Source organism: Gavia stellata, chromosome 18 (assembly GCF_030936135.1).
Source record: "Gavia stellata isolate bGavSte3 chromosome 18, bGavSte3.hap2, whole genome shotgun sequence".
NCBI lineage: Eukaryota > Metazoa > Chordata > Aves > Gaviiformes > Gaviidae > Gavia > Gavia stellata.
The window spans coordinates 10893855-10916822 of NC_082611.1; the positions used below are offsets into that span (position 1 = coordinate 10893855).

At 42.9% G+C, this 22968-nt stretch overlaps 1 protein-coding gene across 1 annotated transcript; it reads right to left on the reverse strand.

Annotated features, from left to right (window-relative positions):
* Positions 1 to 5442: 5442 nt before the first annotated feature.
* LOC104257536 (multidrug resistance-associated protein 1) lies at positions 5443 to 21775 on the reverse strand. The gene is made up of 13 exons (XM_059826644.1): positions 21746 to 21775; positions 19720 to 19804; positions 18299 to 18437; positions 17168 to 17395; positions 16041 to 16331; positions 14975 to 15174; positions 14331 to 14457; positions 13848 to 13949; positions 12144 to 12290; positions 10756 to 10914; positions 9146 to 9312; positions 8153 to 8347; positions 5443 to 6875 (listed from the first exon to the last, which is right to left on the reverse strand). Exons 1-13 carry the CDS (start codon positions 21765 to 21767, stop codon positions 6767 to 6769), a joined length of 1971 nt encoding a protein of 656 aa, XP_059682627.1. The 5' UTR covers positions 21768 to 21775; the 3' UTR covers positions 5443 to 6766.
* Positions 21776 to 22968: the final 1193 nt, after the last annotated feature.

The window sequence follows — 22968 nt, forward strand, 5'->3', positions numbered from 1 at the left end:
CGGTCAGAGCTGTCCCCGAGTCTCTCCTCAGGAATCACAAGATGACAATGTGGCAAACAAATCACGCTGTGAGATAATGCTGTTTACTGTGACTTTTGTTAAAGCACTTCATTTTCTAGAAAGTTGAAATAAAAATAGAATCAAGTACTGAAGTGGCTCTCTTCAGTAAGCTCAAGTAAATATAGTATAAAAAGGAGTAACGGGTGAGGGGATGGGAGAGTTCAAACTGGCGGGAGTCAAGCCAGACCAGAAAAACCCAGCAGTTTCTTCTCTGACAGCTGTGCAGTAGCCTCTTCACCCATGTTAAAAGCAGTTAACAGTTTCTGCTGGACAAGTGCCTAAGGTATCGCAGTCCAACGCCTGCTGCCATACTGGTGCTCAAATACCAGGAAAGAGGCGATTTTTTCCCTCTATTTTCTCCAAACCTTACTCAAGAGCAGAGGGAAAAAAAAACAAATTCAAGCAACAGGTACAAGTTATGAGCACTCTAAAGGTTTATCAATGACTCTCAAAACCAGGAACATTTAGAACTAGTGAGATCTAAGGTAGGTATTTTTCTTTTGTAACTGAGGTCAAAGAAACAGAAGCACCCATGCTGCTGGGTAATTCTGAAACATCTTTTAGCATACCATAATCTCTGATATAAACATGTTTTAAATGCTCGCTTTCCGTTCCTAAGTTGGTAATGAAGAAAGAAGGCAGCAGAAGGAGAAAATAATCAAAACATACTTTCACACTATTAAAGTTTGAAAGGGCACAGTTTTGCTGTTGGCTTGCACAAAGTAAGAGCACAAGCAAAAATAACATCAGCTTTCACACATCAAGCTGTGCTGAAAAGGCAAAAGAAAAGGGATTCCTAAAATTACATGTGACATAAAACCCCGTGTTTCACATGAGCCAGAGTCCCCAACTTTATGTCCAAGCGGTACTGTAAGTAAGTGACAAATCGGGAGCTCAAGTCTCACAGAAAAGGTCATAGTCATCACAAGGAAGTTACCTGGAAGTTGGTTAAAGCAAAATATATAAAGGAGTTAATGCTTGGAGATACCATCCCCTCTTGAAAATCTGGTTAATGAACAGAAAGCAGCATTTAAATGGACAGGTCTGCTAGGTCTTTGCAAAGGTACTTCTTCCTAGATTAGACTGATTTGATTGAATTATGCAATTAGCACAGGAGGTAACTACGGGAGGCTCAGAACTATGCTAACAGCCTATTTCATAAGCTGATCTAAAGAAACTTTAAATATTAAGAAATAAAAGTCTGTCCAACACTTCCAGTAATCTGAATGTCTAGAGCTGATCAAGAGGAACACCTGGACTTGCCCCGTCTACACTTTCGCAGCATTAGTTTTTAAGTGCAGCGTAAGTGCAACATACACAGAGCAGCTGTGTTTAGCTCAGCATTAGCTACCCACTCAAAGTCCAAATAAAATCCACCAATCTAAAGGAGGGTTTATTAACATTTCAGTGGCTTTCCAAATCTATTTTTCCCTTTGGAGCAAAACAAGTGTTTCACTCTAGGTCCAGTAGGGACTTTAGAGAAAAAAAAAGTTTTTACCCAAACCACAGCAAGAACACACAACGTCCCTGCATTTGTGTGGGAGAACCCGTATCTGCACCCACCCTCTCGGCCGGGCAGGCTGAGCTGTGCTGCCGCCTGAGGCGGGCTGCTGCTGGGTGGCCAGGCCAGGCCACGCCACTGGCAATGGAGGCAGAACCCAGACCAGGGAGTTTGGGAGCCAGCAACCTTCGCCGCTACACAGCCCCTGGGAGACAGCCCAGCCGGAGCACCTACCCATGGCCACGTTTCCTCCTCAAAGCCACCCACTCCACACAGGCCGCCTGCTCTGCCAGCTGAGCCAGTATAGGACTCCCATGCAATCGTATGAAATGAGGTCAAGAGCTTAATCAGTACTTTCACTGTTCCAGTTGTCTGTCCGATCTGGACATCAAGAGTTAGGGTTTTCAATGCCAAGTTAATTTACTTTTGTTTTTCTTTCCTTTTTCCTCCTCATTTAAGGCTATCTCAAACAAAGCGAAAGCACAGCATATGTAGGAGAGAAAAACAAACAGGAATGCCAAAATGTTAAAGGCATCAGCGACCCAGAGCTCAACCATTCCTGTGCTACATTGCTGTTGAACCACTAAAGGGTATCTTCAGAGAACTCTCAAGAGTTTTACAGCAGTAGCTGTATTCACACACATGAAGAACTAGGGCACTATTTGCAGGTCTCCTGAAAAACCTGAGCTGTCTTTCCAGCAGAATCAGCTCTTCCAGATGTGAGGTATCTTCCATGTTGCAGCACATAATCTGTCAGTTTTCAACAGCTTTCTTTTGCTCTTTTGTAAATATTAACATGTTTATAATAAATATGTTAATGTTTATTATTATTATTAACAACACTAGCTTCACATGGGCTGCAGTGGCACACACATGACTGCTGTAAGATAGAAGATACAGCACAGCAGGGTCTGAACTGGTTTCACAGATCCTTAACCTTTTAGTGAACAGACCAGAACAAAATGGTTCCAAGAGAAAGGTAAGAGCCTTGCTTTGAAAGGTAAGGGCCTTTCAAAGGCTGGAAGAAAGGGTCCATAGGGCAAAGAGGAGGGAACAAACTGGAGAGCAGCACAGCCTTTCTCCAGGTAAGAGCAAGGATACCAAGTCTGGCCACTTACTTTCAGGCCTGACAGGTATTTGGCAAATTTTGCACAAAATACACAAAAGTAGCCAGCAATGAAGCTAAATAAGGTTTCCATTTTTTTCTGCTGATCTAAATGAAATTAATTGTGCCATCTTTATCAAAAAAAGAAGAAGAAAGGAGGAAAACCATGCAGCTCGGCTTCCACACACTCTGTATGAAGTGAGAAGCTACCCACCTACAGAAGCACAAGGCTACCTACCAGCTGTGAAGATCCTCCTGGTGGGCAGATAAGTCTCTCTTCACCAGGAGGGGACCTGGAGGACGAGAACAGGATGAACTCAGGCCCTGAGAGCGCAATACATTTCAGGGAAACCCTGCTCTGCAGCAGCTGGATGAAGGTGCTCAGCTCAAATTCTACCCAAGGGCTAAGCTGCTCGTTGCAGTACACGTTCCCAGGACAGTTCCCACCTCCTATCCTAGATGCCATCTTTCAGAGCTGGCATTAGCTTTGCTGCATAAAGGCATATATGTGACATCAAGGCATTCAAAGAAAATAGGTGTCTGCCACATGACTCTGAGCTCAGCTGCTGGAATCCAGTGTCACACCCCTGAATTTACTAGCGCTTGCCCCCTCCCCGCCGTGCAACAGCTGGAGGGAAGGCTCTCGGCCCTGGGCTGTAACACCCCGGTCCCTGCTGGATGGCACCAGAGATCACTTCCAGTCAGGCTAGATGTCACTTACCCAGAAGTGCTGAAAGTGTCCTGACTACTAAATAAGCATTAGATCCAAACACACACTAAAATGAAAACAGATTAAAATCTCCTTGTTTTAATGCAAGATTCTAATACCTTACCTTGCAGCAAGTTGTATCATTTTCTGCAATTGGTCCCAGTAACACTGCATGCAGGATCAGTATACGGCCCTCTCTTTCCTAGCTGAACCAGGATCTCACAGCCATACTGCTCCTACCTCAAGGCACCCCAAAGTACCTATATGACACTGCTCTTACACACAGGTTCTGTGGGAACACAGCTGCATTTGTTCAGCTAGCTCTGTGTGCAGTAAAGGTTAGTTCAGACTGATCCTCATCATGCATAATACAATTTTGTTCAAGTTACATCCAGACAAGATATTCATCACTTTTATGAGGACAGACATTTGGAATCAGGATCATGAATCAATGCAGCAACAGTACAAAGCACTGACAGGTATTTAGGGCAAACAGGAAAGAGTATCTACTCCAGTGCTGGGGCAGAACGGTTTGTGCTAGCAAGTGTATAAATATATAAAACTGGGAGCACACAGTGATGCATGTTAACAACCACATCATTGAAAAAGAACAAGACTAAAGCACGCACAAAGAGCAGTCTTCCGACCCCTTGCTGCACTATTTAGAAGGTTATCCTGCAAAATACAGCATTTTGGACATGTAGTTCCCCAAATGATGACAAACAGGCCATGAATAGGACAGAGAACATCCAGCAACACTTTCCAGTGTACCCACTTTGAGATTGCAAATGCAGTTTAAGTCATTCCTACACAGATAACTCCATTGCAAACATTCTACACAGCAGAAGCGTAATTCTGCAAGTTCTGTATTTCAGACAAACCATGCTCCTAAATAGTTTTATTGTTTTCAAAGGACTTACTCATATGAATATGTTAAGGCTTGTAAATCTCTGTTAATCAGTGTGCAATGGAAAGCATCATTTCCTTGAATAAGAAACCAGTTTCCACCGAAGTAAGAACTCTAGCTATACATCTTCCTTTGAATTCAATCCCAAACCTGCGGAGTACTTGCAGAGTCCCCATCTCAGTAATGAGCCACACTAAACCCACAAGACTTTTCAAAGGTATTTGAAATCCTGTCTGAATTTCTTCACTGGATGATCTCCGCAGCTCTGCCTTCAGGAGGGTGCTGGCAGTAACTAGTTTGCACAGGCAAGGAGAGAGCACAGGGAGCCTTACTGTCTGGTTGTCCAATGCCAGTGGCCCCTCTCCCCTTTCCTTCCCAGGGCTCTCCTAGGAGGGCATGGAAGGGGAAGGATCACAAAGTGTCCCTGGAGGATGACTGTCCCCAAGCAGGAAAGGTCTCATGGTGGTATTCACAGTTCCTCCTCTGGGTCTCCTCTGCAGAGACAGATCTGTCTCCACTTCAATGCAGCTGAGCAAAACAATACCAGCCACACACCTTAGCTGACAAGCTCATTGCTCTGCTCTGTACTCCATTCCTTACTAACCGTTTGCGCCAATCTTTCCACCCTTCTGTCCATCACAATGCTGCATAAGTGTTAGGTGATTTGAAAAACCACCGCTCCTCCCCAAACTCCCAAATCACCTCTTGCTCCTTCCATTTCCACGGAGGAAATTAACACCAAGCTGCCCAGGAAATGTGCAGACATAGGCCATGGGTATGACAAAGGTCCACAGCACCGCTGAAACCTGCTCTACTGATCCACCGTTATTACCTGGTCCGCTCAACAAACTGCAGTACTCAAATTACAAGAGAAACCATGAGATGTGATCCAGCCCTATCAGAGCACACGATTATTTGCACTGAAGGTTTCTCACCTACCCTAATACCCCCCAGACATCAGGCCTAGCAGCCTGGCTAGTCTAACGCAGTAGCAATAATTTCTATTTTCAAGGCAAAAACCTGAACTGACAAAGCTAACCTTTTGTCAAATACAAAGCAAGAAATGACAAACCATGTTATCTTTCAAACATTTTTTTTTACTGCAAGTTCTTTGCAAATATTTGTACAGTCATTACAAAAAATACCAAAGAAAATTTCAGTCTATTCAATTTCAGAGTCATAATTTACAAAAAAATAAATAGCTTTACTCTAAAGAAGACAATTGTCTAGTATTAAGGTCAGCAATATCATTCACAGAAGTCCACATTCTCAGAGTGCTGAGTACTTGGGTCCGTCTGACTCAGTTTGCCTTCTTCCAGCATCTTCCTTTAAAATAAGACTAATCAGAACATGAGAAAAGTAACTTTTTTCTTCCCACAGAAAACTGAACATTCAACGTAGATCTTGAGAACAGGACCCCATTGCTAATTGAATTGTCAGACCTCTCTGACACACAACTTTAAAAAAAAAATATTTTACTGTTTTTAAACAACTGTAACAGAACAGTTTCCCACAAATGCCCTGCAGCATGAAGGGCATGTTTCTTTGATATAAGGCTAATGGTCCTTGATGTGGCAGAGCTTTACTAAAGCACAGAACTGCCAAAGCCAAGGGTATTACAATCAATGTCATGCTGAGCCTGCAACCTCCACTCAGGAAAATCCTCACTTCTCAGCCTAGTCCCCACAGGCATCACCAGGATTTGCCACCCAAGTCAGAATTCCTGAGTGACCGGGTGTGAGATCAGGTACTGCATACTGCAACACACCAACCGCTGCACGGATTTGGTTTTGGAGTGATTGTCATTCTAGACATGCTTAAATACTGCTTTGAAGTTGACTGTGCTTTTTCACATCAGCACTACTGACTTACTATAGTGAACTTGCTGCTATACACTGTAAACACATGAAACCTTTAGGAGAATGCATAAAAGCATTAACCACGTACAGTAAATGCCATAATGAGAAAGTCTGGCACACATGTTATTTCACAAGAAGAAAAACCTTTGGACTATAGTACTATGCCACAAAATGTTCCAAGTGCATCCCACAATAGATGGCTCATCAAATGAGGAATGAGCAAACAAGCAAAAAACTAGCATTTGCAAAAATGTTTTGAACAACAAAAAAAAGGAGGTTTCAGAACATAAGAGCAGATGAAAAGAAAGCTTTTCTGAACTTCTCGGATGAATCACTCCACCTTACATTTGAGCATATAATGACAGATTTCAGGCAAAAATTAAAAGTCTCTGAAGTGTTTTGCACAGTGTATGTGCTTCTCCTAACACTGGCTAAAATCAGTACTAAGGAGAATAAAAAAAAAAAGGAAAAAAATTGCATTTTTATGTTACTTCCATTGCCATACTCTGGCTGACTTCACTAGGTCTGAAACTGAACTGTATGGTTCATGCCAGCTCAGGGGAAGTTACAGTTCTCTGAATGTATCACCTCCCTCTTCCCCACGCAAACTAACCAACTTCAAATGCTACACCAAGCCTGAATCTTTGGCCATGCTATAGAAAATGCCTTTTTCCTGAAGTAGCTGGTCTGGGCTACCACACTCCACCACTTCTCCTCTGTCCAGGACTAAAACTCTGTAAAACAAGGGGGAAAAAAAAAAAGGTCACAAGAAGATCCAGAAAGCCAATGAACACATAGATGTATATGTACATACAGAAACTGACTGTAGCATAGCCACTATATGTAAGCAAAGACAGTCCAGACTGTATAATGGACAGAGGTTCTCAACTCTGGCCTTCCTAACCTGATCACAGACAGTCTGGCTGGTCTATTTTTTATGTAGCATATGTTTACCCAGTGATTTGCAGGCAGCCATGAGACTTTTGCCTGTGCTCTGAGCCAGCCAGAAACTAGATGGCAGCACTTCTTGTCAAGGTGAGCGAGAGCCCCCAAGACCTTGCAAGATCTGGGATAACCTTCCCATAATACTGCACCACATCAACTGCTGTTACACAGCTTCTGCTGACAAAATACAAACGAAACATAGCTTATGCAAAACAAACGTGCAACTGGAATTAGGAAGTTTACAAAGCAAGTCATGATAGTCAGTAAAGTCAGCTCACAGTTAAAACACTGCCTTCAGCTACCTCCACTAATTGGCCAGGCACTGGCTCGCGAAGCCCTTAGCAGGTGCTGCTGCTGTGACTGAATTGGGTGTTCATCTGGTGACAGTACTGCTGGTGCTGGGCCTGGCGCAGGCAATGCTCCTGGCTCTTATCTTTCACTATTCACAGCACAAAGAGAGGTCTACAAAAGTACACAAAAATCTTATCGCTGGTCACTTTGCTCTCTGCCATTCTGTGATAAAAGGACAAGGGAGCTTAAAACTGAAATTACAATATAAAAACCCTGCCTTCAACCACACCTCAGCAAGGCAGCTGAGGATGAGGGAAGCTGTATGAACTATAACCAACAGTGATGGGAAGAGAAATGTTGAATAAACTTCAGACAAGTGCAGGACCTGCCCCTTTGATTCCTTATGCTGTCTGTGCCTAGTTTAGGGTATGAGCTCCCTAAAGCTCCGATGCCTCTTCCAGCTGTGCCTAAATTAGGTCAAGACTCAGGAATAGACTCCTATCCTCGCCTTCCTCCCCTTCCTGGTTTGCCTGGGCAGGAATGGCATAACAGCAGTGCAACAAAGGGATCAGAGGAGCTCCCAAGGCCAAGTACAGCCACCGTAAGCCAGAAAACTCACACCCCCATCCGTCAAAACAGGGATTCCAGCAGCTCTGGGGAGAGGTGGCTAAAAATGCACTGGTAAACATTTAGCTAACACAAAGATGCTCATTTATGTAGAGCACAAAGCAGGTCACAGGTGCCATTCTTCAAGATAAAAATGGTATTACGTTACCTTGTGTAGTCCATGATTGTGTTCAGACGATGTGCTATAGTTAATACCGTACATTCTTCAAATTGAGACTTTATTGTTGACTGTATAAGCTTATCTGTTTCAAGATCAACAGCAGCTGTGGCTTCATCTAGAACCAGGATTTTGGACTTCCTGAGCAGTGCTCGTGCCAGGCACACCAGCTGGCGCTGTCCCACACTACACAGATGGGATGGGAAGGTAGGGAAAAAAAGTCAGAACAAGCTTGCAGTATTCATTTTGAAGCCCAACAATTCCTTGTAAAAACTCCTGTGAAGTATAGGTGCCAAGAACCCAGCAAAATAGATAAGGTCAGTCTTACTACTGCACTGCAGAGTATCTAACAGCATCTGAAACTACATCCCCCTCACAATGCAGTCTTGTCAACATAATAAGAGAATACACTACAAATGGTTTCAGCATAACTGCATCAGGCTGATTCACTGAATCAATGCAGTGCTGAAGTCTGGACTTCAAATGGTTTCTATGGACTGAACGTATATCCCTGTTACAGTATAAAAACCAAGCTGACACTCCCTTAGAAAAACTGCATCTGTTGGGCAAGAGCCATGGTAAGTTCAGAGCATCCACTATAAATAGCAGGCTGCTGCTGCTACTAAAATCGTTTCCAAGACTGCCCAAGCTGTCAAACCTCACAGCATTCTCAGTATTTCTTCAATTACTTTAAATTCCCAAACTCGAAAGTTTAAAACATGTTGAGTAAAACTTAGTTGGTCGATTGCCTGGTCATGCATTACGAATTCCCCAACTCCCTCCCCAGATTCTCATACAGGGCCGGAGGGGGGAAGCCCTACACTGCATTGCTATTGCTAGAGTCTAGCTACATACTGTCCAAGGCAAGCTGTAAGGCTTCTGGAAATGAAAAGTTTAGTTGCAGATGGGAGGGTACAGGCACACCTCTCCGAGCTCTCATTTAGTTCTCAAGGCAATTTTCACAAGCATGGTTCTTTGACGTACCTGAGGTTCTCTCCACCTTCAGCACACTCATGATTAAGTTTATCAGGAAGGGACGATACAAAGTTTTTCAAGTGAGCCAATTCCAAAGACCTCCAAATGTCTTCATCAGAGTGTTGGTCAAAAGGATCAAGATTCATACGCAGAGAGCCAGAAAACAATATTGGATCCTAGTCATAGAAAGAGGTAATGGACAATGTACACAGAACATGGCAAGTACTCCAAAAATATTTCTTAGATAGTGAAAGGAAAACAACATGTCCAGACGCAGTTGCAAGTGAGCTAATTACTGAATTTAGGAGTGAGACCTCACTTTTTCCAGTAACAAGTTATTCTCCCTCACCCTTATTCCTCTTGGGGGCCTGACCTCTGCCCTCTGCAGACTCTGGCACTCCGGATCTTTCCATGAGTCAGCAACTCATGAATCCAGAAGGAAAGGGCGGGGGGGGGGGAACAAAACCACAGACAACTTTCTTTTTTCTGGGCTATTAAGTTAAAAAACAGGCACTCCCTGCCCAACCTTCTGTCAGCAGGGACGACTAGGTCAGCTTTCCACTTCTTCGGGAATTACACCATCTCTAAATATTTCAAAAGTCTTCAGCTGCAGTATTAATGAAATGAATGCATTTTTTTCTTGGACATGGAGAAATACTACTTTGGAAATACTTTTGACCTAGTAGTGTCAGTCTGATGCAAAGTGATCAAAAGGAGAAAGCGAAATCCCCCCCCAGATTTCCAAAAGAAGTGGTGCAGAAAACCTCTTGCAGTGCGCTCACTTGTTTTTGCCAGCATGTTCCAACAGTGATTTATATAAATACATTATATGGTCTTACTTTGAATCAGAACAGGCAGGCAATAAAGGCCACAAAGAAAGAACAAGACTTGAGACTGTAAGTCCAGTGCTTGTGAAACTGCATTTCCAGATGTTTTGGATGACCAAACCCACAGTTGCTGGGCTAAACTGGGATGGTTATGTACAGGTTTCTGTGAGCAAACAGTACTGCACACCTCGCTCACGAGATCCTGCCAAAGTCAGAATGCTTTGTACAGAGACCCAAAGAGTGCATATCAAGCCTGAAATAGCAACGCAAAATCCCAATCCCTCACAACTAGACCATGCAGTAACTTCACTCCATTTCTAAGAAAAATGGAACTAAAATTAAAGTGGAAACTGATCTCTAGAAAAACTCCCCTGAGGGCTCTCCACAAGTGGAAATACTCAGATTCTACTTTCCCTCTACTGGCCAAAAGAGCAGTGGTCCCAGTTAACTAAGGGATGTTCAGCTGGGATCAGACCTCCCCACTCAGGCTAAGCTGTTTATAGGATTTAAGTGATCAGCATGGGGTGCTGACAAAGCCCGTGAGTCCAAAGGCCAAGATTTTCCTTCCACACCACAGCTTGGCCATAGTCAAGCTCCTACTTGTTACCCAGCACAAGCAAATCGAAGCCAGTCTAGCAAAAAAGCTTGGTTTCAAGCCCATGAAACAGCATGCTGAAATGACTCAACTTCATACCTATAGGTAGAAAAGGAATAAATACATTCTCCCCAGTATATTACAGAAGCAGTATTGTTACAAAAAAAGTTCTGGTAATGGCAGGATTTCGCACCTACCTGAGGGATGATGGTAATCTTGAACCGCAAGTCATGGAGCCCTATCTTTGCAATATTAACTCCATCAATAATAATTTCTCCTTCAGCTGCTTCATTAATCCGAAACAAACCTAAAGTAAGTGAGGATTTTCCAGCTCCCGTTCTTCCAACTATTCCAATCTGTTGGGAAGAAATACAGGAACAACTTGCTCTGGGGAAGAGTTAAAGCATTTCCAAGCATCTACCTGCAACTGACACATTTTCAGAAGGTTGTCATATTTGCTGGGCTATCAACACCCCAAAACAGCATAACAAATTGAGGCTGATCAAAGGGGAAGATAAATCACTGGATATGAAAAAACAAGAACAAAAAGCAGTAAGAATTTGCAATCCAATCACAGAAATCTTCAATTTTTCTAGAAAGGCAAATGGAATTGGGTAGAGCAGGCCAAGGTTTCCCTAATCCTTTTTGTTTGGTTCATGCTTCACAGTTATAATTGCTGACTTGACATTTAGCTTGTTTGAATTTCTAGCAAAAATATACCAAAAGCACTCAGTTTCATCTGTATGTTATGGTTCCCAGCTAGACTGAAGCCTTCACCAATTTTTTTATTTTTTTTTAATAAATATAAAAGATTTCTGCTTCGGTTGGTTGGTGTATCTCTTGCCATCTGCCCTTTCTAACCACTCCTGAGGTAGTATTCTGCCTGAATTTGTAGGTAGAAAGAGTGCATTCAGGAAAAAAGCAAATGCCTAGTTGGATACCACAAATAAGGAAGCCGAACAGTAGATCTGTCTTGCAGCTACCTTTTATGCTGCCATGCAAGATCACACTATTATTAGACATCAGAGAATCCACATAGGACTGGGGCGGAATGCACGTGAGCGCATGTGCGAGGAAGCAGGAGGAGAGACACACATATATCACCATCAGTTTGGCTAGATCCAGAGCACCTACTCTGAAGTCCCATTTTTTTCCTGCAGAGTCTCACCTTGCAACTTCTGCCTCACTAGATCAGGGCTTCCCCGCTCTACCTAGTAGCTCATTTTCTTGAGACTATAATTAATGTAATCTCTCTGCGACCTGCCCTCCTCTTTGCTTACGGAAAACAAATTAGCAAAATTTCCTGGGAAGGGACGAGACGACAGCATAAACCTCACTTCCTTATGAAACCAGACCAAAAGATACTTCACAAGCCCACATAATGTATCTTTATGCCATGATGCAGGACACACCTTGAAAAAGATAATAGCCCACTATATCTGCCAGTTACAATAAGACTGATTCTACAGAAGCTCTTTTAGTTTTTAAGGACCCAAGACACACTACAGAACAGGGTTAGACCTCTTTGGCTTATGCATGCAGACTTATAAACAGAAACACTCTACTATAAATTCAGATTCATTACCTTCTCACCCCCATTTATGGTAACATTTATGTTTTTCAGAACCAAATCCAAGTCTTCCCGGTAACGTAAACCATAGCCTCGAAACTCAACCTTCCCTTCCTCGGGCCAGGTACTCGCTGGGGCAGTTTGTTCAATACTCCATTCAGCCTGAAAGAACCACACAAACTTATCTGATCAGTTCTTCCTTCAACCAGACACAGTCTCAGAGGACTCGAGGAAAGCAATTAAGAAAAATCCTTGTTAGTGTGTAGTTTGCAAAAGGAATTGTGATGATTATGGGAAGAGAGGGAAAGAGCTGCCCCAAGGCAGATGAAAAGGTATATGTAGCCAAGGGCTTTTGCTATCACAAGTTCCACTTGCTGGATACACTTTCCTGTTACAAATGGCAGAATCGTACAGGTAGCATGTACTCAGATAACCTGCTTGTACACCCCCACCACAGTAAGGAAACCATTGAGGAAGCCAGACATGCAACTAGAAGCATTTTAACTCAGACATAAGCACTACAAGATTAACGAGCTGGTAAAGTAAACAGCTGCTGCCCCAGCCTCCCACAGAGGGTGGGAGAAGAGAGAACATACCCCACTGCATTCACTGCCAGTGCCAAACAAAAAGGCTTTTAACTGTATAAACACTGGTCTGCTACCAGAACCTGAGAAAAAGTTCTAGGAAGTGTGTCTGATAAAGCCAATGCCAGTCGGCTCTAAGACGGACCCACTGCTGGCCAAGGCCAAGCCCGAGCCCATCAGCGCCACTGGTAGCGCCGCTGCGAGAACACATTTAAGAAGGGGCACCCCCGCCCCCCCGCGCAACAGCAGTGGGGAGAGGAGTGAGAGAAAAAAAACTCTGCATACACCAAGGTCAGCAAAGAAGGAGGGGGAGGACGTGCTCCAGGTGCTGGAGCAGAGATTCCCCTGCAGCCCATGGTGAAGACCATGGCGAGGCAGGCTGTCCCCCCTGCAACTCATGGAGGTCCACAATGGGGCAGATCTCCACCTGCAGCCCATGGAGGACCCCATGCCAGAGCAGGTGGATGCCTGAAGGAGGCTGTGACCCCATGGGAAGCCTGTGCTGGAGCAGGCTCCTGGCAGGACCTGTGGACCCATGGAGAGAGGGACCCACGCTGGAGCAGTCTGTTCCTGAAGGACTGCACCCTGTGGAAGGGACCCACGCTGGAGCAGTTCATGAAGAACTGCAGCCCATGGGAAGGACTCACATTGGAGAAGTTCATGGAAGACTGTCTCCTGTGGGAGGGACCCTATGCTGGAGCAGGGGAAGAGTGTGAGGAGTCCTCGCCCTGAGAAGGAAGGAGCGGCAGAAACGTGTGATGAACTGACCGCAACCCCCATTCCCTGTCCCCCTGTGCCGCTCCAGGGGAGGAGGTAGACAAAATCAGGAGTGAAGATGAGCCCAGAAAGAAGGGAGGGGTGGGGGAAAGGTGTTTTTAAGACTGGGTGTTATTTCTCATTATCCTACTCTGATTTGATTGGTAATAAATTGAAGTAGTTTCCCCAAGTCGAGTCTGTTTTGCCTGTGATGGTAATTGATGAATGATCTTTCCTTGTCCTTATCTTGACCCATGAACCTTTCATTGTATTTTCTCTCCCCTGTCCAGCTGAGGATGGGGAGTGATAGAGTGGCTTTGGTGGGCCTCTAGCATCCAGCCAGGGACAACCCACCACATTAGTGGACAACTCAATGTACCTCCTTCTCCATTTCGGCATATTCTTTGACTCTTTCAACAGCAACAATGTTGGTTTCCAGCTCAGATGACATGCGAACTAGCCAGTTCAAGTATGCTGTAATCTGCAAAAAGAAAAGAAGTCTAGAAGCAGTTTACACTAAATATGTTACCTGCCATAAATAAAAAACACGAAACAACCAAAGCACTGCAAGTTCATGGAATACATAAATACAGACAAGATCTTGGCTAATCAGTGCTGGACAGGAGAAAAGTTCAGATGCCTTTAATATCCAGGGGATGAGTCAGCTTAGCCACATCCCCTCACAGAAGCAAGACACAGAACAAACTTGCCAGCATCTTTCCAGATGCTATTTGTAGTTATTATTCTCTTCCTATGTTCCTTATATTACTTTTCCTTCCAAAACGATAGCAAGGTTCTGACTTTCTGATGCAGTCTTACAAATCTGAGCTTTTTTTTTTTTTTTTAGAAAAGGTAAGATTACCTGCAGTGAGTAGGACACCGAGAGGCCAACCAGTCCTGCGCTGAGTTTGTTGCGTGCAATCACTGCAAACAATGCTGCAAAGAGGACAATACAGTTCCCCACGTACTCCAGACGGACAGCCAGCCACCTGCAAGACAGAAAAATGTAATGCAGCTTCCCGGAAATTCACCCACAGAGAATTAGGAATGTGGCCAACCAATGTTCTGTCACACATCTTGTTTTTGAAAAGATTAGTAATATGGCATCTGTGTACTGCCAGTGACACAGGAACTGCAAGACATTTGAGGTTCTACTCCAGCAGCATGCAAAGCTAGAGGCATCCAAAATTAATAAACCTTTCAGGTGCATAAATTCCTGTCTTAGTTCAGAAAGCAGTTGCGGTTAACATTGGGATCAATGAATCAAAGCTTTTAAAAATATATTACCCAGAAGTAAGGCGGGAACTCTCAGAAAGAAAAGAAATTCAGAAGTAATCTTATTTCCATCGCAGAAGTTTAAGCAAAACATCTGTGAAACAGATAAGTCCACACAGGCTTCCCTATCCTGGACAACTATGCTGAGAGCTGTGATTGATAAGGAGCACAGGCAGCAGAACCATGTCCTCCATATATAACTACCTTTCAATATTTCAACCCCACTGTTACCTGTTCGCAACAATGCTTGGATAATAGGCTTTCTGATTTTCATCCACTTTCATGTCGTTCTGCTTTATGAAACGTTTCTGCTCCTCAAAGGCTCGAATGACACTGACTCCCAGGAGGGTCTCATTGAAATGAGAATATACAGGAGAACGACTGACAGACTCAAGGCGTTTGAGCTGGCGAGAAGTGGCCACATAAAATCTCTGCAAAATGAGAATTATGGTTATATCCAGACTGTGTCTGAAAAGACAAAAAAAAAAAAGTAAGAGAGTTCCCTGCTATTTGGGCTGTTAGTTACAGAGATTCAACTCACACATGGGAATACATGCCTTCTCCAACACTTTTAGGCCTAAAAATACCATTACATACACTCTGTTGTCTTTAAACAACCGCCAATCAAACCATCTCATGCGATAGCCCTTTTCTCCTCTTTCTCTTCTCTCCAAGCTTAGTTCAACAGTAGAAAACACACACATCGCTGCCTTTAAGGTTTACTAATGGAGCTTGATAGATTCACTAATTCAAGAGTCAAAGTCAAAACCCAGCTGCTTCTCTCCGATCTGTACTGGCTCTACTAGATTTTTAAGAGTAAAGCAAGAGTGAAGCAAGCACACCCTGCCTACACAAGACAGGAGTGAAAGGCTGCCATCGTTTCTCTTGCTCTGTAAACAATATTCTGACAAAAACAGGCACATGAGCAATGCACATGTACCCCTCTAAAGGCTACTCTTATTTGGAAGCAAGTTTTAGAAAAGCCCATGCACTTTTTGTATTTGGACCCTGAGCAACAAGCTATACAAAATTTGCCTCAAAATCTACTGGCATTTTTATAAAGTCTGCTTAGGTATTAAAGGATTACATTCTGCACAGAAGTCATTCCACACTTGACAACGGAAGGAAATACTCTGCTAACATCAGCTAATCACTAAACCGTGCAAAGCAGTCAGTCAAGCATGACTCAAGTCAAACACATTAAAATCCATCCCAGTGCAGAGTCAGAAAAGAACGGTCTTAAATAACAGAGGATGAGTGACTGCTGGTCCCAGTGCCCCCAGGTAAAATCCCCTACCTGCACAAACAAGTAGACAAGTCCCAGAGGTGGAATAATGACGGCAGCTATAGGTGTGGCCAGCAGAATGATGATACAAGCCCCGATCACATTAAATGTCGAGCCCATGAACATCTTAATGATTGGTGGGATGGTGGAGTCAATGGTATCTATCTCCTTAGAGAAACGGTTCACCAGATTTCCACTTGGTGTACGTTCAAAGAAACTCATTGGAGACCTGAGGACATTGTGCAGCAGGTTAAGGTGCAGGTGTCGTGAAGCAAATATTCCCCCTATTGACACAACCATCGAGTAGCCAAACACAGCAATACCTAAAAAAGAAGACTTGTTTTTAACTGCTTCCACCTCTCACACAAAACATCTTCCTTCATTTTGTTATCACTCAGCATTAGCACGTCTCTAGTACATAATCCTGAGAACTGGGGTTCATGACAGGTAGACTCACCAATTACTCCAAGTAATTAAAAAAAAATATCAGTGAAAACACCACATTTCTCTCATGGAAGAAGTTGTTTCTCCATTACAAAATTTGTGTAGTATCTGAGCACTTTCCTTGAGTAAAGACCACTGAATCTTAAGGTGGCATTTAATTTTTATTGCAGGATTTTTATGGCAATTCTGAAGTGGTGTACTTGGGGTATTAGATTTCATGGCAAACAAACTTTGACCACACATAAAGAGCCACTGAGCTGGCCTCTCCATGGTACCTTGGATGAACCCTCAAACAGCCACAGGAAATACCAGCCTGCACAGCTCAAGCAGGCCATGGGATGCAGCGTAGCCATGGCCTCCTATGACAAACTGTCCCTGCAAACCAGGCTAGCACCGTTCCTTTACAGGCCAAGGAGCCACTTCCTGGGTCAGACATTTTGTCACCAACTGTTGGCTCATCAGCCCCTGCAAACCACTTTCATTCTTGTTTGGTACAAACGAATGAAAACCATATTCACTAACTGAATAATTTTATAGGTTGGTTTACTTGCCTTTTTTTTTTTTTTCACTCAAGTTTTTCATCTTTCTACGAAGCAAAAAAACCAAAAAAAACACTACACTCAAATCCTTAGCAAACTGCTGCTGCAGTTCTGGGGATACAAGGTCACCAAGAGCATTAGAAACATTCTGCTAATCTTAAAATAGGTAAGCAAACCTTGAGAAATTCCCAGTGCTCCATACACTCCCAGTCTGACATTTGTGTACTGCTGTGTCCCATTGATAACAGGATCATCTGTCCATAAACTTAGCCAGTAGTTGGAAGACAAGGAGGCTATATGATTACACATGAAGAGGAAAATGCTCAAGAAAGAGATAAAGAGTCCAATTGCTTTCATGTAGTCCCAGTATACTGTTGCCTTTACCTGAAGACAGAAGGGGGAAAAAAAAATTCATTTTGCAGATTAAGTTTCAAAACCAGCAAGCAATTCCCCCTTCTTCAACCTCTACTTAAAGTCAGTATCCCTGTACCAGGCCATAAAAACACAGTTGCACTCTAGAGAGCCACTGCTTGGGAACACAAGCTGCAAAGTGTTCTATGGAGACCTGCCAAACGCAACATCCCTCCAGGGCAGGCACACATCATCTTTCCCTTGTCTTCCAAGGGAAGGGAAGGGTTGGGAGAGAGCTGCCTGAAGTAACACAGAGGATCAGCAGCAGAGCCAAAAACTTCACTGAGGAGTTCCAGTTTTTGGCTCTCTCTTTTTACCTCAAGATAATATAGCCTTTAATTAAATCCTTGTTGCACATGGCTTGCATCCTATGATCTATCTTTAACCAGAGGATTCAAGCAACACTGCTAGGAGGTGTAACAGCCATTTTCCCAGGAACCTCACTCTCAGGTTTCTCAGAAAGCCCTGGGTATCCTGGGGTTAGACACTTGTGTCTACAGTGGAAACTTGGCTTAAATTCATCTGAGTCAATTCCAGCTCCCTACGCTGAAGGGCAGATTTCATTACGTCACCTGATCTGTCACAACCTCTCTCTGAGAAATAGCTTCAAGGTTTTCATTTCTTCTTTTAAACCTTGATGTGGTCAGGCCCATCATCTTAAATAAAAGTTTTGGTGTCAGCACCAAACCCGGGGTTCAGCTTTGGGAGCAGCGAGTACAGCAACACTTCCATGAAGTACTACACAACAAGCAGCAAGAATCCACTCAGACCTTTCTCACCCCAGTTACATGGTCTTTGGAAGATATTTTCTTCTGAACCCTGTGGATTTTTCTGAAACTGAAAGAGGGTGCAGGAAGTGGGAACAGGAGACCTTACCCTCCCAGTCTTTGCTGTGTCGGCCTCCGTCAGTTTCCAGGAATTCTTTTCAGCAAGTGGCTTCTGCAGCTCTGCTGTGCTGCTCTGGTGCTGTGACTTCCCGGTGTCTCTGCTGTATGTTGAGGAGTTACTGAGTTGCCTGTTTGAAGACATTTATTTTTCAGTCTTAGCATGATACAGGCCAGGTGTTTGCTTCATAAATAGACTTCAACAGTCCACAGCTCCAAGTCAGTGGCTTACATTATTCTGGTGATAAATCCATCTCCTAACCAGTCATCGTCAGTCAGGCCAGCAGTTACTAGTGCTTCCCTCCTCCCTTCACAATGCATTCCTAATCCCTTCTGATAGCATTCAGTTCTGAAGTACCCATCTTCAGATACAAGTTACAGGCTAGCCAGCCAAAGAAGTCTTGGTTGAGCAATCAAACTCCCGGAAGAAAAATGCTTGGCAATTATCAACATCAGCCTTTACAAACCCTATTATCATATACAGCAGCTGTGCATCAGTGCAGCTGCTGAAGTGCAAAAAGGGTACCCACACTGGCATCAAAATGGGCAATTGTACTTCCAGGCACTCATTTGCTTCCAGAAATACAGTCTCTCTAGAGCACCATAAGAATAAGGCATAGACTATGAGATTGATTTTGGGAAGGTATCATCAGAGTGATTGCCTTTGGCCTCTCTCAAGCATAACAGCAGCTGTACTAGGTCAGACTGCAGAAGCCTCGGGAAAGCGTGTGAAAGCTGGACTAGCCAATACGATACTCTCCCTTTTACGTGAGCCAAACCCACGGTATCTTGCTACAACACAATTGTTTCTTCACATGGAAAGAAGAGTAGCACAAGAGCTCTGTGTGTGCAGACATGTGCGCACAACAGTCTGTACCAGCAACTGGAGCAGGGCTGCAGCGTCAAAGGTTCACATGCCCAGGCACTAGCAACTGGGGAGATTGGGATCCAGGGGCAGCTATTGGGCAGACTGAGTGTCTGAACCCAACTAGTGGAGGGATCCACCTTGCACATACCCATATATTATATTCTCACTAGTGAACCTCCATCCTGCTCAGCCACAGATGGGAACAGGATGACGCCATGTGGTGCTGTGTTTGTGTGGGTGGTCTAAGTGTACGTGGTCCATGTGGCCGGCCATGTATACATGTGGTGTGTATGTACACTCTATGTGCGCGTGCCTGCTGGGGGTACATCTTCAGCCTTGCTACTGTTGGACCTGGAGCCATGGAGCAGCCGCAGCCTCACCTCTCAGCAGCAGCCTCACCTCTCTCCAGCTGCTGGATCCAGAATGATACATCTTCCTCTAACAAATACCATAAACACCAAACTACTGTTTGTCCACAACTGAGTAACAGGATGGAAAAAAGCAAAAGAAAAAAAAAGAAAGAAAGAAAAAGAGAAACTACACACCTATGCATTAACTTTCCAGGTGCTTCAGTCACAAGGATTCCATTTTCTACAGGCTTTCCTTCCTTTCCAGATGGACTATTTGTATCTGGGGAGGGGGAATTAAAAAGTAAACATGAAAATAGTACGCAAAAAGATACAAAGACTTCACTTCAATCCTAAATGCCAGGTGCAGTCCTAATGTGAAAACAAAGAGGGGAACACAAGTAAGTATTTACATATACTAACAGATAATTGACTAAGTGAACAAATCTATTTAGTTCCACCCCCAACAGGACTAGCTGCCAAGGCAGCGAACATTTGTTTTTCTCCCTTTCTACCAAATGTAGGTCAGTAATAATAATGTAATATAATTATGAGGACATACTTGATGTTAAAGCATGCAATATTAAGTCACACTATGACTCACTCTGTGGGGAAAAAAAACCAAAACAATCAACAAACAATCCAACCACTCCTTTTCAAACCACATCTTTTATATAGTTAACTATAAATTCTTTTTATTTTAGAATGCAATGAGAAGACATTCTAGTAAATGATGGAGCGAAGCTGTAAGAACAGAAGGCATGTGCTATTAACTTTGAGCCTTCCTGCAAAATTAAGCAGGAAGCAACATGCATAAGTCTGGTGGTTTTAAGCTTCCATAGGAATCAGATTAATTTAAGCAAGAGATCTTTCTACAAATGTCACTTCTCAAAAAAAAAAAAAAGTCTCGTTATCCCACAACAACCCCTTTGTAACAAGATGCAGCACACACGAGACAATGGTCTAAAACACTTCACAAAACCTGTCAGCTTGAAATATTAAGCTTTCTCTGAGAAACTTAATTCAATGTAATACAGTGCCATGAGTAAAACTTCTAGGTTCAAGTTATGTCATCATTTTCCTAATACAAACCAAATAACTAACTCCTAAAAAATTAGCTGTCAATTAAATGGAACTCTATTTTCAAGTATGAAAGTTAATTCAGAATTTGTAACAAAAAAGAATTTTGCATTTTAAAGCATTTATGCAAACAAAAAAGTCCACCTGCATCTATTCAAAAGATATGAGGGAAAATTTGTGTAAAAATAGAGTCTGAAGTTTTTATGTTTTTATACTAAAGCAAAATACATGCATAAAACGGTTCATCAATATATTAACTGTGGACCGCTTGAACATAAAGCTGTCCCCTCCTATGTCTGCAAACTGAACATTGGTTCATTACTCTAAAAACCCAAAGCTAAACCGTTCAGTATGGTCTAGAAGCAGAAAAAAGCAGAAAATGTGAAAGAGTTCAATGATTTAGTTCTTATTGTTGTTATTTATACGAATGAGAGCAAACCAATATAGAACTGCTGGTTATTTTCAGCACTTGACAGCGTTTCTTTTGAAAGGTTGCCATATGAAAGCCAGCAAGCATTCCAGCATCATATCACTTTAGAGCATCACTGAAGTTCTAAACCACACGAACAAAACAAAACCACAAATAAACCATCCTGCCCTAACAGCTCTTAAATATGATTTCGTGTTGTAGGCTACAAAGATTTCCTGCTAATATGGCATTTACCTCTTGAGAACAAAAAATGCTCAAGATTGCTATAGTAAATCTGGCATGTGCACCTAGGGTGTAAGCTCACTAATGAGGGCTCCATTGAAAAATGTGTCCAGAAATGATAAAAGGAACAGCTGCAAAATACTGAATACGCATAAGAGAACAAAAAGGACCTTTGGGGCTCAATGCTGAACACCACCCCTCTGGGTACACTCACTACACTCCTCAATTCAGAGTGCATCTTTAAAGTTTATTTAAAGCTTCCTCATGGAAGTGTTTGAGCTAAAGAATTGATGGTGATGAGTTATCTATAAGCTGACACACCAACTGTTGTAGCATCACACAAACAAGTAACATGCAAACCAAGCTGATACCTTCTATTGTGCAGACAAAATTCCTCTAATAATGACTCAATCTATTGTAAATGAACTGCAGCTACTCATATTACTCCAACACAAGCACTAATACAAAGCCACATGGCAAAAAAGCAGTTACCTGTTTCCAGAGGTTGAATCATTCCTTCTAACGAAGGATCTGAGTCTAAAAGTATATATAATAAACTTTTTCCAGAACATACTCAATCATTTTCAATCTTTACAAACACAAACACATCCAAGTAGCACAACCTAAACCACAAAACCATAAATGCCCAGGGCAGGATCAAATTTGCTGAAATGGACCTCTTTTTAATCCCAAGCCTCATACACAGTCAAAAAAGACAACCTTGAGGAAAAAGAAAAAATCCAAATCAGATGGCTACAAGTGACAGATCAAGAAACTTCCTTTCTTTCAAGGTATGCACTAATGAAAAGAGAATCAGAAAAAGTTACTCTAAAGTGGCCTCATATTGACAACAGAAAATCCTCACTATGTACTGAGAACTACCATATGCATTTTCTCCAGTGGTGGGGAAGAGACTTCATTCAAGTATCTTAAGAGGCTCCCTGACCTTAACATTAAAGATGCAAAGCATCATGTTTCCAGAGTGGCAACTTTTGTCCACATGGCTACACCTCTCCTCCCACAGCTCTGCTATTCTGCCTTGCTTTAGTCATGCAACTGCAATGAGAGAAGGAGAGCTGTGGCAGCACAGGTTTACTTAGTTCCATCTACTCTGTAGTCCCCAGTCCATCCTGCATGGACAGATTAGTAAGAAACAGTGAGATACTTCATGCTTTCAAGCGTCTTGATACCCTAACAGAACTCATCTTGAATCAATATTTGCTTTTGCCATTTGGGACAGAGGCTGCAAATAGCTTTTACTTTAGGAGAGAGAAAGGAAAGAGTCGAATTTTGTTAAAGATAACTAAAATTAATTTAAGAGAAAGCCAGAGTATTTCCTGATGCAGACAGGTGTTTCCTGAATTACTACTCAGGTCCAGACTCCACAACAACAACATTTGGAAAAAAGCCAACACATCTCAGCATTTAACTCTTGCCTTTCAAGGAGTCAGAAAGCAGAGAAGCACCCAACCATCCCTACAGGCATCATACAAGCTATCCTAACTATCCAACACTGCTATCAAGCTTCACTCAGCCTCATGCTGTTAGAAAGACGCACAGCCACAAAATACAGGTGTGCTGGGCTTTCCTGGCAGACAGTGTTGATCATGAAGGCACAATGCTTTTCCGTGCACATATGAAACCCCAGCCCATAATGCAGAGTTAAATTTTTTTATGAAATACACACTACTACCTAGTGTATAATACAAAGCAAT